Below are 17500 nucleotides of genomic sequence, written 5' to 3' on the forward strand. Positions count from 1 at the left end.
CCTCTCTCTCTCCCCTCTCTCTCCCCCTCTGTCTCTCTCCCCCATTCTCTCTTTCTCTCTCCCCCTCTCTCTCCCCCTCTCTCTTTCTCTCTATCTCCCCTCTCTCTCTGCCCCTCTCTCTCTCCGATCCCCCTCTCTCTCCACCTCTCTCTCCCCCTTTCTCCCCTCCCTCTCTCTCTCCCCCCTCTCTCTCTCTACCCCCCTCTCTCTCACTCTCTTTCTGATAAGCCGAGCGTTGCCGCGTGGAATCCCAGCTGGGATGTCAGCAGACTTGAAGAAATCCCGACCGACAGCGCTTTGTGGATATGCGATGGAGATTTTGCCGGTCAACTTTTTTGTGTGCAAAACGTGGCACTACAGGAATCATCTTCATTCTTCACGTGTGCACAAACTCATGCTAAAGATCGAAACAGGCATGTCACAAGATATCGTGATCCAAGTCCCATGTTGACGAGTAGTGGGTTATGGAAATAGGAAAATCCCCAGCGTGCACCGCTCTTTCCAACGGAGATCACGAAAGAAAAGTTTAAAGTCACTTAACTTTCACGAACGGTCGGGCGATTAAAAAAAAATCGATTGCAGAACAGCTTAAACTCTCTCCCGAGTTTTGGAAACAAAAGGCAGTCATATATGGGTGAGACCCTAGAATATATATATATATATATATATATATATATGTGTGTGTGTGTGTGTGTGTGTCTGTGTGTGATAGTCAGTCGTGTCCGACTATGTCCATCAGAACAGCAGAGGAGGCAACTGCTGTTCCGACAATTTGGGCTAGAATTTGATTATAGTGGAGAGTGTCTTGCCCAAGTTACAAACCCCACTCTCTCGGCCAAGAGGGTTTTAGGACAGTCGGCGTTGGGATGGTTCCCAAAGGCCAACCAGCCCACGAGGCTGCAGCACTAAGAGCCAGTGCAATTTTGCCTCCTAGTTTGAGAGTCATAGTCCTTCACAAAAGACTAAGCTGTAAATGATTTCCCATTGACTGGAGAAACCATTGATAAGACAGCTCTCACTTTGCTGTTGGCCCAAATGTAAACTTATGTCAATCTGTGATATAAGCTGAGTGTTGGGTGAGACCCTGGAATATAAGAAACACGAAGAAGATAAATACTAAGTAAATGTTATTATGTTATATGAATATACGTGAATAAAGTATTGCACATAGGTACTACCACTACTATTGCTATTAAAAAAAAAAAAAAAAAAAAACAAAGCATGCGTGCACTCATACTCGTTCGCCCACACTCACAAAATATACACTGACAATGCTTTTGACAACTCTCTTTTGCCTGAGGATCAGTCTTTGATACGTCCGTAAACCCCTCCTGTCTCTCCAGCCAGCCATGGATACAGTCAAGAAATCGTTAAGGGGAAGTTACTGTGAACAGAACACACACAGCATTCCATACAAGTCTTGGAAGAGACCCCCCTCCAATCCACCACACACCACCCCACAACCCCCAAATTCGTGCTCTGAAACAAGTCTGAAACATTGCTTGCTTCGATCATGATAGAAGGAACAGGAGTGGCTTGCATAATTTGATAATAAAAAAAAATTAGACCAAGGTCTTACTGCAGGTGATAGATACACACGGGTACTTTAGTTGCTTAATGAGTTTGGAAAAAAATTTGAACACCACCCATGTACTGCCTGGATGTTTGAAGCACAAGGTGGGCAGTTAGCAGGCCATTGTCAGGACTGAAGGGATCGAGATGATTCTTTCTTCTTCCCCCTTTCATAGTGGGCGGCAACGTGTACGTTCATTCTTTCATTTACGCAGTCAGAGTCCCATTGGTTAGTGATCCGAGTTCGAAACCCTGGGAAAGGCACTTGTCTTTCACCCCGATGTGAACAGGTACCTGACTGACCGGTTGCTGGGGAAGGGTAAATTGCGGAAGGAGAGGATGGGGTCCTGCCTTTCTGTGTTGAACCCTGGACACAGTGAATATGATTCCATTGCCCTCACAGCTGTAAAAACTAAACACAGTGAATATGATTTCATTGCCCCTACAATCGTAAAAGCTAAACACAGTGAAAGTGATTCCTTTGCCGCTAGGCGTAAAAGCTAAACACAGTGAATATGATTCCATTGGCACTACGGCTGTAAAACCTAAACACAGTGAATATGATTCCTTTGCCCCTACAGTCGTAAAAGCTAAACACAGTGAATATGAATCCATTGCTCATTCGGTTGTAAAGCTAAACACAGAGAATATGATTCCATTGCCCTCACGGTCGTAAAAGCTAAACACAGTGAACATGATTTCATTCCCCTCACGGTCATAAAAGCTAAACACAGTGAATATGAATTCATTGCCACTATGGCCGTAAAAGTTGAACACAGTGAATATGAATTCATTGCCCCTTCGGTCGTAAAAGCTGAACACAATGAATGTGAATTAATCGCCCGAACGTTCGTGAAAGTTAAGTGACTTTAAACTTTTCTTTCGTGATGTCCGTTGGAAAGAGCGGTGCACGCTGGGGATTTTCCTATTTCCAAAACCCACTACTCGTCAACATGGGACTTGGATCACGATATCTTGTGACATGCCTGTTTCGATCTTTAGCATGAGTTTGTGCACACATGAAGAATGAAGATGATTCCTGTAGTGCCACGTTTTGCACACGAAAAAAGTTGACCGGCAAAATCTCCATCGCATATCCACAAAGCACTGTCGGTCGGGATTTCTTCAAGTCTGCTGACATCCCAGCTGGGATTCCACGCGGCAACGCTCGGCTTATCAGAAAGAGAGGGAGAGAGAGGGGGGGCGGTAGAGAGAGAGGGGGGAGAGAGAGGGGGGAGAGGGGGTAGAGAGAGGGGGGAGAGAGAGGGGGCAGAGAAAGGGGGAGAGAAGGAGGGGGAGAGAGAGAGGGGGGAGAGAGAGGGAGAGAGGGGGAGATAGAGAGAACGATAGAGGGGGGAGAGAGAGAGAGAGGGGAGAGAGGGGGGGAGAGAAAGAGGAGAGAGAGAGGGGGAGAGAGAGAGAAAGAGAGAGAGAGGGGGAGAGAGAGAGAGGAGAGAGAGAGAGAGAAGAGGTTGGAGACGACAGGAAGAGCGGAGGAGGTGGAATAGAGAGTGATGTTGGGGGGTAGAAAAGCTGTGGGTCGCCATGACCCAACCCCCACAACTTCAACTTCAGCTGATAACTGTCCTGAGTGAGCGATGTCCGCGTCCACTGCCCGCCGCCAAGGCGGAATCACTGGATGGAAATGCACACCTGCATTATCTCCCTTGCCTCCTCCCCTGCTGTGAAGGTCATGTATGGTGATTTGTGTTTCCTGTCACTGAATCATCCCTTGTCTTGGCAGGCTTAAAACAAAAACAAAAAGAAAGATAAAAAGCCGTGCTCTCCTTTGGTTGGCGCGGCTTTACTTGATTTCATTTTCCAAGTTCTTTTTTTTTTTTTTAATTGAGTTACGTGATGATAAAGTGCGGAGCATTATATCATGACATATCACCTCACGTGTTATAATTAACTGCCATGATGCACTTTGATGTTGCGATCTTGATAACGATTGTGGTTAGTGCCAATGTCTTTTGAAACCATTTTGGGAGGCTTGAGGGTGGAGTTGCTGGCTGAGTGTTTCAGGTTTGGAAAACGTTGGTTGCGGGAACGTTTACACTCCAACTTCATCCTCTCTCCACTCCGGCAGAGATAAACCGAGGTCCCGTGTGCAGTATGCAGTTAGCGCACGTAAAAGAACCAACGGCAACAAAAGGGTTGTCCTTGGCAAAATTCTGTAGAGAAATCTACTTCGATAGGAAAGCGAATAAAATTGCAGGGAAAAAAAAAGGGGGGGGTGGGGGCGCTGCCACTGTAGCGACGCGCTCTCCTTAGGGAGAACAGCCCGAATTTCACACAGAGAAATCTGTTGTGACAAAAAGAGAACAAGAAACACATAAAAATGCCGCGATGATTAAAAAAAATAGAAATCAATATAATAACAAGAACAACAACAAAAATAATAACAACAACAGCAATAATAATAATAATAACGATGATAGAAAATTATATAACAAGAAATGAAATAATGAAAAATATCCAAGAGAGACAAAATAAAAATAAAATAAAATGAAAAAAATGATAAAGAATGACAGTTATTTTCTTTCTTCAAACATCTACACAAGTCCGCAATGTTTTATATCGTGTTGTGTTGTGTTACCTTTTCTCGCAGCATATTTGATGTGTATACTTATATAACGCCTATCCTCGGTCGGAGACCAAGCTCTAAGCGCTTTACAAACACGGGGTCATTTTACACCACAGGCTGCCTGCCTGGGTAGAGCCGACTGACGGCTGCCATTGGGCGCTCATCATTCGTTCCCTGTGTCATTCAATCAGATTTCAGGCACGCACACATACACACTCAGACAGACATGTAACATTTATCTGTGTGATATGATACGATTATAAAGAAAACGTATTGCAGTATTCTGCGCGCGCGCGCGCGCGCGCGCGCGCGTGTGTGTGTGTGTGTGTGTGTGTGTGTGTGTGTGTGTGTGTGTGTGTGAACGGAATACCGAGTGGCGAACAATTCGACAAGTGTTTGTATTTTTGTTTTGTTTTTCTGTACAGTTGGCACTAAGTTAATCGTCTTCAATGATATGTAAAACTTCTGCAACATCTTGGCTGACAAAATCATTATTAGAAAAAAAAATGCAACAGCACGGCGCTCGGACATGCATGCGGTGCGTCCTCCACCAGTTTGAAAGCAGTGTGAATTTCCACACATACAGAACGTGGCTGTGTGCTGGCGCCTCGTGAATGATTGATTCTAGAAGACTACCAAGCTCTCTGACTGTTGCCTATTGGATACTGAATCTTCTGAGATGTTCAAACTTCAAAGAGCGAAAGGCTTCTTGTCGGATATTCAGTCCGTGGTACAGAAGGGATACCGTCTTCGTGGCCGAATATCCGTGCGGAAGCCGTCAAAAGAACAGCGGGGCGAGTTTCATTTCCTGCTTCGCTGTAAATAAAACGACTGATAATTATGATATTTGTGAACAAAGTCTGTTTTTGATTTCTTTTACAAAGAATAGATATTATCTTATCATCATGCTCATATATCTTATTGTCGTGCTTTTTACATGGACCGGGTTCAAATTCTGTCCAGTCACGTCTGAAAGATATTGTCCTAGAGTGTAACCTTCCACAAAAAAAAGACCAAAAGTATTACCCATAGTTGTTCACAGAGAAAATAAATGAAGCATAGACAGTGTTGCATATGAACATTGTTTTCTTCTTCTGCAGACACATTGTGATTTCTTCACAAGTTAGTCACCATGAATAGTCGAGATGTAGTTTTTTTGTTGTTTTTTTGTGTGTGTTTTCAATAGATTTTCAATGATTGTATGGTTTTGAATCGTTATTTTTGTCATTGTATGGTTTTGAATAGTTATTTTCATCATTACTTTTATTCTAACGTATTCCCCCCCATGTCAGTATGGTTCTTAAGCTATTAACATAAATTATTCCCAGTTCTTTCTCACTCCTCTTTCTTTATCTCGCCCAGTCTTTGTCTATTTTTCTCTTTCTCTGTCTGTCTCTCCCAATCTGCACACACACACACAAATACAAACACACATACATACACATATATTATGTATGTGTTTGTGTATGTGTGTGTGTGTGTGTGTGTGTGTGTGTGTGTGTGTGTGTGTGTGTGTGTGTGTGTGTGTGTGTTTCCGTTTGTGCGTGCATGTGCATGTGTGTGGGTGTCGGTGCATCTTTAAGCGCGCACACGCGCATGTGATATATATATATATATATATATATATATATATATATATATATGTGTGTGTGTGTGTGTGTGTGTGTGTGTGTGTGTGTGTGTGTGTGTGTGTGCGTCTTCCAGCGCGCACACGAGCGTGTGATATATATATATATATATATATATATATATATATATATATCACATGTGCGTGTGCGCGCTGAAAAATATGCGCACATACACACACATGCGCGCGCACAAACACACACACATACAAACATAGGCAAACACACACTCTACACACACAAACACTCACACACATACAAAGACATGTACACACACTCACACACATGCATGCATACACACACTCACGCATGCACACACACACACACACACACACACACACACACACACACACACACAGGTATGCGTGACCGAGTGTGTTTGCATGCTTAACCTACATCTATCTGTTGGCACGCCCACACGCACAGAACAAGTAATTTGCATGTTTATTTTTGAGCGCGCCGGCAAAAAAATTTACAAAAATCGTTGCCAATTGAACGCGCGGCTTTAATTTGAAATCGGATTTTTCCCCCCCTCTTCTTTGTATATAATGTGTATTATGAGAGACACGCCCAAGAAGGAAGAGCGAGACACAGAGAGATAACGGTAACGATGTGAGACACACAGAGATAACGGTAACGATGTGAGACACACAGAGATAACGGTAACGATGTGAGACACAGAGAGATAACGGTAACGATGTGAGACACACAGAGATAACGGTAACGATGTGAGACACACAGAGATTCAAGATTCAAGTTTCAAGATGGTTTATTCAGTTAAGGCAATAGCCCCATATGAATAGGGGGTAATAACAGTTTTACATGTGTCATTGCAATTGGTAATAATAAACAATACAACGTCACACACAACAAACTATCAGTGAATCTAAGAAATAAGTGTCTCTCTTAATTGCAGTGCTTTATAAAGATACATAGCAAAACTACGTACAGAGAGATAACGATAACGATAACGATAACGATGTGAGACACAGAGAGAGAAAAAGAGAGAGTTGAGAGGAGAGAGAGAGAGAGAGAGAGAGACAGACAGACAGACAGACAGACAGACAGACAGACAGAGACACACACACACACACACACACACACACACACACACACACACACACACACACACACACAAGCAGAGAGAGAGAGAGAGAGGAAAGGAACCCCTAAATAGCGTTCCAACGATCAATTAAAACTCTGTACTGCAAACAAAAAGACCTCTGGGACGTAACAGGATGTATGCCAACAAAACAACCCTTGTCTCCTGTTTGAACGCTCTGATTTGTATCACCGTTGTCTGTGTGTGTGTTAGCGTGTTAGCACTAAGTGGGAAATAAAGAACTTGTTGTGTTCGTTCGTATTATACCTTATAAGTTTATAACGTCAGTCGTGGAATTTGCGCGTAAGTTTCATCATTTACAACTTTTTTTTTCAAGAGAACAAGAAACACATAAAAATGCCGCGATGATAAAAAAATAGAAATCATTATAATAACAAGAACAACAACAAGAATAACAACAACAGCAATAATAATAATAACAATGATAGAAAATTATATAACAAGAAATGAAATAATGAAAAATGTCCAAGAGAGACAAAATAAAAATAAAATAAAATGAAAAAAAAATGATAAAGAATGACAGTTATTTTCTTTCTTCAAACATCTACACAAGTCCGCAATGTTTTATATCGTGTTGTGTTGTGTTACCTTTTCTCGCAGCATATTTGATGTGTATACTTATATAACGCCTATCCTCGGTCGGAGACCAAGCTCTAAGCGCTTTACAAACACGGGGTCATTTTACACCACAGGCTGCCTGCCTGGGTAGAGCCGACTGACGGCTGCCATTGGGCGCTCATCATTCGTTCCCTGTGTCATTCAATCAGATTTCAGGCACGCACACATACACACTCAGACAGACATGTAACATTTATCTGTGTGAAATTCGGGCTGTTCTCCCAAGCGAGAGCGACTCGCTTCGGCGCAGCACCACTCTTCTTTCTTTATTTTCTGTCTGCTTTATTCGACTATCGAAGTGGATTTTTCTACAGGGACAAACCTTCTGTTGCCGTGGGTTCTATGACGTGCTTTAAGTGTGTGCTAGACCCGGGACCTCGGTTTTATCATCTCTTCCGAATCACGAGCGTCCAGACTACCTCTCCAGATCAAGTGGAGGGGGGAAGAAATAATGTCCAGTGTGGGATTTGAACCAAAGCGTTTCCATTCTCTCGTATTTACCACCAAGCCACCACTCCACCCCACCATTTATATCACAAAGCATACTAAGAATCAAAGGAGTCACGTCGATGTGACCAAGTGTCGATGTGTCCAAGTGTCGTTATGACCAAGTGTCGTTGTGACCAAGTGTCGATATGACCAAGTGTCGATATGACCAAGCGTCGTTGTGACCAAGTGCTTTTGTGACGAAGTGTCGTTGTGACCATGTGCTTTTGTGACCGAGTGTCGTTATGACGAAGTGTCATTGTGACCAAATGTCGATGTGACCAAGCGTCGTTGTGACCAAGTGCTTTTGTGACCAAGTGTCGTTGTGACCACGTGCTTTTGTGACCGAGTGTCGTTATGACGAAGTGCCATTGTGACCAAGCGTCATTGTGACCAAGTGCTTTTGTCGTTATGACCAAGTGTCGATGTGACCACGTGTCGTTATGATCAAGTGTCGTTGTGACCAAGTGTCGTTATGACTACGTGTCGTTGTGACCACGTGTCGTTATGGCCACGTGTCGTTGTGACCACGTGTCGTTATAATCAAGTGTCGAAGTAACCAAGTGTCGTTGTGACCAAGTGTCGTTATGACCACCTGTCGTTGTGACCACCTGTCGTTGTGACCACGTGTCGTTATAATCAAGTGTCGAAGTAACCAAGTGTCGTTGTGACCAAGTGTCGTTATGACCACGTGTCGTTGTGACCAAGTGTCGTTGTGACCAAGTGTCGTTATGACCACGTGTCGTTGTGACCAAGTGTCGTTGTGACCAAGTGTCGTTGTGACCAAGTGTCGATGTGACCAAGTGTCGATGTGACCAAGTGTCGATGTGATCAAGTGCAGTTGTCGTTGTGACCACGTGTCGGTGTGACCAAGTGTCGGTGTGACCAAGTGTCGTTATGACCACGTGTCGGTGTGACCAAGTGTCGATGTGACCAAGTGTCGTTGTGACCAAGTGTCGATGTGACCAAGTGTCGTTGTGACCAAGTGTCGATGTGATCAAGTGCAGTTGTCGTTGTGACCAAGTGTCGATGTGACCAAGTGTCGATGTGACCAAATGCAGTTGTCGTTGTGACCAAGTGTCGTTGTGACCAAGTGTCGATGTGACCACCTGTCGTTGTGACCACCTGTCGTTGTGACCAAGTGTCGTTGTGACCAAGTGTCGATGTGATCAAGTGTCTATGTGACCACGTGTCGATGTGACCAAGTGCAGTTGTCGTTGTGAACACGTGTCGATGTGACCAAGTGCAGTTGTCGTTGTGACCAAGTGTCGATGTGACCAAGTGTCGATGTGACCAAGTGTCGTTGTGACCAAGTGTCGATGTGACTAAGTGTCGTTGTGACTAAGTGTCGATGTGACCAAGTGTCGATGTGACCAAGTGTCGTTGTCGGACACATGGAAGCAGACAGTGAGAGTGTAGGAAGGGTCCTGTTCCCAAGGATTATGTCTGCGCGTTTATAAGTTTCTTACAACGTCTGAGCGCCTACGTATGTGCGTGCGTGCGTGCATGGTTGTGTGTGTGTGTGTGTGTGTGTGTGTGTGTGTGTGTGTGTGTGTGTGTGTGTGTGTGAGTTACATTATTAAGATAAATGTAGCTGTTACGGAGTATTACCCGCCGTGTTTTTATCATCTACATTCATCTAACCGATAGTAAATGTGTTCACTATTTCATGAGGAATCCAGGATCATACTTTTATTTTTTCGGGATCAGTGCTTTTTATTTATATATGTACTTTCGGTTTCTATTCTGTGCCGGAAGCTGTTATCACACTGACTGAAAATTCTGTTCCACAATCATGATATTTTACCCGGATCACTACTTTTGTATTTCTTACAATTATACGTTAATTATACGTTTTCAGTCTATATCATGTGCAGGAAGCTGTTAAAGAGACACTTAGTCACAACGACACTTAGTCACAACGACACGTTGTCACAACGACACTTGGTCACAACGACACGTTGTCACAACGACATGCACACGGAGAGAGAAGTATTTTGAGGGTGTAGTAAATTTCGTCTCCATCCGTGATGTGTCTATAAGTCTTCAAAGTTGGCCGGTCTGTAGTCCGATCGTTTGAAACGCCACAAATTCGATGTGTGGACAGTCCAAAATGTTTCGGTTTCGATATAGCGTTAGTTCGAATGTTTCGTGCGAAGTGTTGCAACAGTCCGATGGTATGCCAGTCCGAAATCAACCAGTTCACGGCCTTCCTACCTTGTAACTTGAACAGTTCAGACGGACGCAATAGCCGAGTGGTTTAAAGTGTTGGACTTTCAATCTGAGGGTCCCGGGTTCGAATCTCGGTAACGGCGCCTGCTGGGGGTAAAGGGTGGAGATTTTTCCGATCTCCCTGATCAACTTAATTATGTGCAGACCTTCCTGTGCCTGAACCCCTTTCGTGTGTATACGCAAGCAGAAGATCAAGTACGTGCCGTTAAAGATCCATAATCTATGTCAGCGTTCGGTGGGTTATAGAAGCAAGAACATACCCAGCATCCACACCCCCGAAAACTGAGTATGGCTGCCTACATGGCGTGGTGAAAATTAAGGGGGTCATACACGTAAAAGCCCATTGTATACATGCGAGTGAACGTGGGAGCTGCAACCCACGAACGAAGAAGAAGAAGAACAGTGCAGTGTTCACATGGTTCAGCAGTGTCCATAGTGCTGCCCTGCTGGTCCAGTCAGAATACTGTCTGTGACGTTCATTGGCAATTTCAAGCCGCGATTGTTCTTTTTGTTTGCCAAGTCTGCTTCCCACCATCAGGGTGATACAGGTACTATGCCGATGCATGACCGATTTCTAGAATCAGTTCTCTACGCTAGTACGAATTGTGCTAAAATCAATTCGTTGTAGTTGTCTTTCAAATAATTCTTTTGTTCATATTATTAATACGGAATGCGTAAAGGAATTCAAAAACTTATACCAAATCCTTGAAGAAGCCATTTTTGTGACGAAACGTTTGAACGTTTGTGATAAATCATTGGTGATTTCGTTTCATTCAACACACACACACACACACACACACACACACACACACACACACACACACACTCACTCACTCACTCACACATACACATCAACGCTGCACCCTTTCTTTATTCAGGAACAATCAAACTCCGAAATTCGCTCAGAATCGACTTTCGTAAAAATTCCACGACGCCGATGACATGATTTTCCCCACACGCCTCTGTCAAGAACATTGAACAACCATGAAGAAACCAGAATATCTGTTGACTCTTTTTGGTGTCATTTTAAAATTGACATCGTGTGAATGCTATCAGTATAATGTAACCGTTCCGAAAGGTTGTCTGGTTTTTAACGAATCGAGTTTTATTCCCTGGGATAACCCCTACAACATCATCAGTCAGGAGGCGGCAATGGTGGTGGAGACAGTAGTTGGTGCACTGTTGGTGCCTCTCCTCTTCCTCATCTCCGTTCCCTGCAACCTCCTCAACATGTTGGTGTTTTGGAAACAAGGCATCAAAGAACGCGTCAACCTGTGTCTCTTTTGTCTCTCGCTTGTGGACTTTCTTCACGTGCTTAATAGGTTCGTGGTCAACGTGGACAGACTCCGTCCCCCATTCACGGAAGAGATTGGTCCAGTGTTTGAATTCATCGTCCACCACAAACTGATTGGTTTCCGGACCTTTTCCGTGCTCTCCGGGTTTTATTCCATGTTGATATCATGCGACAGATGCTTGTGTGTCGTCAGTCCTCTCCGCTCTCAAACCATGTTCAAAACCCGGACGACAGCTGTTGTGCTGGTGCTGGCCTCGATGGTGATAGTGACCCTGTCTTTTCTGGTGGCACTGAGGTGGGACCTGACTTGTGTGTACCATTCTGACACAAACACCACATCGAAAGTCGTCTACACAAGTAAGTTCTATGCGCAGAACAGACGTTATATGGATGTCTTGAGCTTTTTGGTGGCGACTTTCCAGCCTTTCATCTACACGACGGTTATCTTTGTGACGACGATTGTGACGTCTGTGAAGCTGAAACAGATGGCGGCATGGCGAGAGAAGACGTCATCGTGTGTCATGTCGTCCCGTGAGGTGGCGCTGACCCGCACGCTCATCGCCATCTCTGTTCTCTATCTGATCTGTTCTGTGCCGAAGATCATATCAGGAATGGCAATCATCACTGTGCCGGACTACAGTTTCAATGGGCGGTATTACAACTTTACCAGACTGCTTCTCAGCATACTGGACCTGGCTTCAATCGTGAACGCCACCTTCAATTTCTGTGTCTACTGGTCCATGGGATCGAGGTTCAGAGAAACTCTCAGTCAAATAGTTCGGTGTTGAACCTCCGACCCAAGTGTTCACGTTACATTCAGGTTTATGGAGAAAAAATCCCTTAAAATGTTATTCTTATAAAAATGTTACCTGTGAGCCACTACTCTGCGTGAATGTATACGTATTATAGATACATACATGCATGCATGCATACATACATATGTCACACCGGTTAAGCATTCCTCAGGCACTTCTGTACACACCAAGGCGGTAACACAAACACTGTGGAGTTTCACAAGACGTGGATTATGTACAATGTTTATGTGTGTATGTATATGTATATATATATATATATATATATATATATATATATATGTGTGTGTGTGTGTGTGTGTGTGTATGTGTGTGTGTGTGTGTGTGTGTGTGTGTGTGTGTGTTCGGATTAAAATATTTCTCTGGAATGAACGAATTTCGATGATTTGCAAACTTCGGGCATTCCAAATCTATCATTTGCAAGTGCACTCACTTCACATCTACATACGTAATTCAAATGGAATATAATGACGTCTTCCAGTCTCAATACGTCATTTTTGACTGCCAAGCGAACAAAGGATAACTATCAAAGGCTGTATTCAAGACATGGTCTCTCCGCAAAACGCCTGTTTTCCCTTAAAACAACCACGGCAACAAAAGGATTCACCATATTTACCTCTGCTTCGTGGACTGCGACCCTTGGCAGATAGTAAAGGTAAGTTGCCTTCGGGTTTGTAGAACCACAGGCAGGTTTTTGTGTTCCTGAATACCGGATATTGCTAAACTTCAGGCAGTTTGCCTTGCCTCTGGCAGATTACCCACAGGCACACATTTAACCGCAGGCACAATGGTCTCTTGAATACGGCCCCTGACTGGGTTGTCCTCTCTGGCTGAAGTGACCTCTGAGCAAGATTGACCTCTTCAGCTGAGTTCTTCCTCCTGCCTGGGTTGTCCCTCCTGTCTGGGGTGTACCTCCTGTCTGGGTTGTCCCTCCTGTCTGGGTTGTACCTCCTGTCTGGGTTGTCCCTCCTGTCTGGGTTGTACCTCCTGTCTGGGTTATCCCTCCTGTCCCTCCTGCCTGGGTTGTCCCTCCTGCCTGGGTTGTCCCTCCTGTCCCTCCTGCCTGGGTTGTCCCTTCTGTCCCTCCTGCCTGGGTTGTCCCTCCTCCCTGGGTTGTCCCTTCTGTCCCTCCTGCCTGGGTTGTCCCTCCTGTCCGTCCTGCCTGGGTTGTCCCTTGTGTCTTGTTGTCACTCCTGTCCCTCCTGCCTGGGTTGTCCCTTCTGTCCCTCCTGCCTGGTTTGTCCCTCCTGCCTGGGTTGTCCCTCCTGTCTGGGTTGTCCCTTCTGTCCCTCCTGCCTGGGTTGTCCCTCCTGCCTGGGTTGTCCCTCCTGTCTGGGTTGTCCCTCCTTTCTGATTATCTCTCCTGCCTGGGTTGTCCCTCCTGCCTGGGTTGTCCCTCCTGCCTGGGTTGTCCCTCCTGTCTGGTTGTCTCTCCTGCCTGGGTTGTCCCTCCTGTCTGGGTTGTCCCTCCTGTCTGATTATCTCTCCTGCCTGGGTTGTCCCTCCTGCCTGGGTTGTCCCTCCTGTCCCTCCTGCCTGGGTTGTCCCTCCTGTCTGGTTGTCTCCCCTGCCTGGGTTGTCTCTTGTGTCTTGTTGTCACTCCTGTCCCTCCTGCCTGGGTTGTCCCTCCTGTCTGGTTGTCTCCCCTGCCTGTGTTGTTCCTCCTGTCTAGTTGTCGCTCCTGTCTGGTTGTCCCCCCTGTCTGGGTTGTCTCTCCTGTTTGGTTGTCCGTGTCTGGGTTGTCTCTCCTGTCTGGGTTGTCCCTGTCTGGGATGTCCCCCTTGTCTGGGTTGTCCCTCCTGTCTGGTTGTCCCTCCTGTCTGGATTGTCCTTCCTGTCTAGTCTGTCCCTCCTGTCTGGTTGTCTCTCCTGTCTCTGTTGTCCCTCCTGTCTGGTTGTCTCTCCTGTCTGGGTTGCTCCTCCTGTCTGGAGGACTGGCAAACGCAAAGCAGAGGACAGGGAGGAGATAGGCAGAGACACGGGCTTTCGCTTTCCAAACCCTGAAGATGGTGCTCCACTCACTGGCCATCCATCCCCTCGAATCCACTAGGAGTTGATGGATCGAGGCAACGCAGGGCAACGGAGGGGAGGTGTACTGAGATCATTGTCCCCGGGCGTCTTTCTGATCTTTTTTTGATCAGCACCTTTACGTGTTTCGTCATGGTGAGGGTGTTTGTTGATCAAAGCCCTTCTGCATTATTACTATGGCTACTATTACTACGACTACAACTTCTACTACTAATAATGATGATAATAATAAGATAAGATAAGATAAGAATAACTTTATTATCTCCACCTGGAGAAATTTGGTCAGGTGCATTATCACAACATAGACAAGTAAACAACATGGGGACCATAACTGTAAAAGCCAACAACAGCCCCAACAAATATTACGAAGATACAAATGTAAAAAATATCACATACATCGTTTCATACATACATCCACACACTGCAGGTAATAACTAGTATTCTTAATGTAAAAACAGAAAGAATTAAGAAACATTATTTGAATATAATTATAAACATAGCCTGCACATTGATTATAATAGACAGATAAGATAAGAATAAAGATGAATTGCGGAAAACCACAACCAGATAATCAGCACACACCCGCACCGCACCCCCCCCACCCACCCCCACCCCCACCCCACACACGCAGATAACTTGATCAAACAAGAGTAATAAACATATGTTCTCAAATAAAAGCATTTCACATATTCGCTTTTAAAAACATTGCAATTAATTATTACATCGTAATTATTAAACAGAAATATATTTAGAATATGGACGTTAGCATTAGACATATTCATTGTACATTCATCCTGCATATTGCACATTATTCTTCCTACATATTGCACATTCATAATAACCAATTGTCACGTTTTAAGCTCAGTAAACACACACACACACACACACACACACACACACACACACACACACACACACCACAACTAGAACAAGGTACAGCCTATCATGCACGGACTTTCACACGTCTCACATGAGAGTGCGCGCGCGCACACACACACACAGAGTTCTCAAGAATTTAAAAGGTGGATTGAACGTGGAATAAAAGTCTTCAGAGCTCTGGATTTCAACTTAAAATTTCTGTAGCGTCGTCCTGATGGCAATAGCTCATAATACTTTGCTAAAATATGGGTGTCGTCAGTTGCTATCTGCCTGCTTTTTTTAATCACTCGACTTTCATACAGCTCTTGCATACTAGCTTGTTTCACTCCCACAATTTTACTGCATACACTCATGACAGCGTTCAAAACACGCTTACTCCTCACTCCCAAACTTCCATACCAGCACATAAATGAAACTGTAAGCACAGACTCGATACAACATCGATAATAACTTTGAAGAATATTTGAATTATACCAACATTTCTAAGCTTCTGTAAACAAAAAATTCTAGATTGACATTTCTTATGAATGGAATCAACATTTCTGTCAAAAGTCAGCTTATTGTCTAAGACGGTCCCTAAATATCTATATTCATTGACCCTCTCCACTGTTTGACCATCAATAACAAGGTCAGCTACAGGCAAGGGGTCTTTCCGAAAATCTATTAACATTTCTTTTGTTTTCAATACGTTGAGATCCAGATAGTTTTTCTCACACCAGGAACAGAACTTTTTAATTTCACTGAAATAAATAGCATCAGAGTTGGACAAATCATCAATTGCTGAATCATCAGAATATTTTATGACAGGAGTTTCCTCCGTGCCTCTGCAGTCATTTGTGTACAGTATAAAAAGAACAGGGGACAGCACTGTACCTTGGGGTGCACCAGTAGAAGTAGATTTTAGAGAAGAGTGGGCAGAATGAAAGCGGACGGACTGAGTTCTATTGACAAGAAAACTTATTATCCAAAGAGTAAGCTTCGGATCAACATCCATGCCTAGCAGTTTGAGGGCAAGGAGATGAGGTTGTATTGTGTTAAAAGCAGAAGAGAAGTCAACAAAAAGGATACGAACGAAAGATCCCGTTTTATTCAAATGAAGGAAAGCATTATGAAGGAGAGTTAGGATAGCATCGTCAGTACTTCTGTGTGCTTTATAAGCAAACTGAAGAGAGTCAAGCTGCTGTTCAGTGAAAGAAAGAAGATGTCGGAGAATATTTTTTTCAAAGCATTTCATCACTACTGAAGTCAGGGCAACAGGACGGTAATCATTTAGTGCGGCTGGGTTCTTTTTCTTGGGGATAGGACAGATAGTAGATTTTTTCCAGATGCTGGGGACAGAGCAGTCCTTCAGAGACCAGTTGAAAATTTTACAGAACACGTCACACAACTGGGAAGCACATGTTTTCAGTAATTTTCCGCAGATATTGTCGGGGCCAATTGCCTTCGTGACATTCAGTTTTAAAAATAAAGATTCAACAACTTTTGCATCGATCTCAAAGTCTTCACCTGTGTGATAATAATGATAAAAAGAAGAGCAGAAGAATGATAAATATAATAATACATATATAACATTTCTATTGCGCGATACCCAGTACAAAAGCTGCTCAAAGCGCCAAACATGATCCAGCTCAAAGCGAACTTCTTTTTTTTTTTAAGCTGACATAATTATAGAACGTTGACAGAAAGGCCTTTCCCTCCATGTCTCAGCCACCAACATGGCTGGGCCATAACCCCTAACCGGGCCAGCTAGACTGTCCTCTAAGGCTGGGCATCCTCCCTGACAGCAGTCCCCTTCAGCTAGACTGTGCCCTGAGGCTGGGCCATCCTCCCTGACAGCAGTCCCCTTCAGCTAGACTGTGCCCTGAGGCTGGGCCATCCTCCCTGACAGCAGTCCTCTTCAGCTAGACTGTCCCCTGTGCCATCCCTCCTGACAGCAGTCCCCTTCAGCTAGACTGTCCCCTGAGGCTGGCCATCCCTCCTGACAGCAGTCCCCTTCAGCTAGACTGTCCCCTGAGGCTGGCCATCCCTCCTGACAGCAGTCCCCTTCAGCTAGACTGTCCTCGAAGGCTGGGCCATCCTCCCTGAGAGCAGTCCTCTTCAGCTAGACTGTCCTCTGTGCCATCCCTCCTGACAGCAGTCACTTTTAGCTAGACTGTCCCCTGAGGCTGGGCCATCCTCCTGACAGCAGTCACCTTCAGCTAGACTGTCCTCGAAGGCTGGGCCATCCTCCCTGAGAGCAGTCCT

The 17500-nt window shown here is 44.6% G+C and overlaps 2 protein-coding genes across 2 annotated transcripts in view; one reads left to right on the forward strand and one right to left on the reverse strand.

Annotated features, from left to right (window-relative positions):
* The window catches only part of LOC143292024 (FMRFamide receptor-like), a 314330-nt gene that overhangs the window by 166437 nt on the left and 130393 nt on the right, over positions 1 to 17500 (reverse strand). The window lies entirely within an intron of this gene.
* Positions 6449 to 12449, forward strand: LOC143292023 (uncharacterized). The gene is made up of 2 exons (XM_076602188.1): positions 6449 to 6475; positions 11122 to 12449. Exon 2 carries the CDS (start codon positions 11228 to 11230, stop codon positions 12323 to 12325), a length of 1098 nt encoding a protein of 365 aa, XP_076458303.1. The 5' UTR covers positions 6449 to 6475; positions 11122 to 11227; the 3' UTR covers positions 12326 to 12449.

This window comes from Babylonia areolata, chromosome 18 (genome assembly GCF_041734735.1).
Source record: "Babylonia areolata isolate BAREFJ2019XMU chromosome 18, ASM4173473v1, whole genome shotgun sequence".
NCBI lineage: Eukaryota > Metazoa > Mollusca > Gastropoda > Neogastropoda > Buccinidae > Babylonia > Babylonia areolata.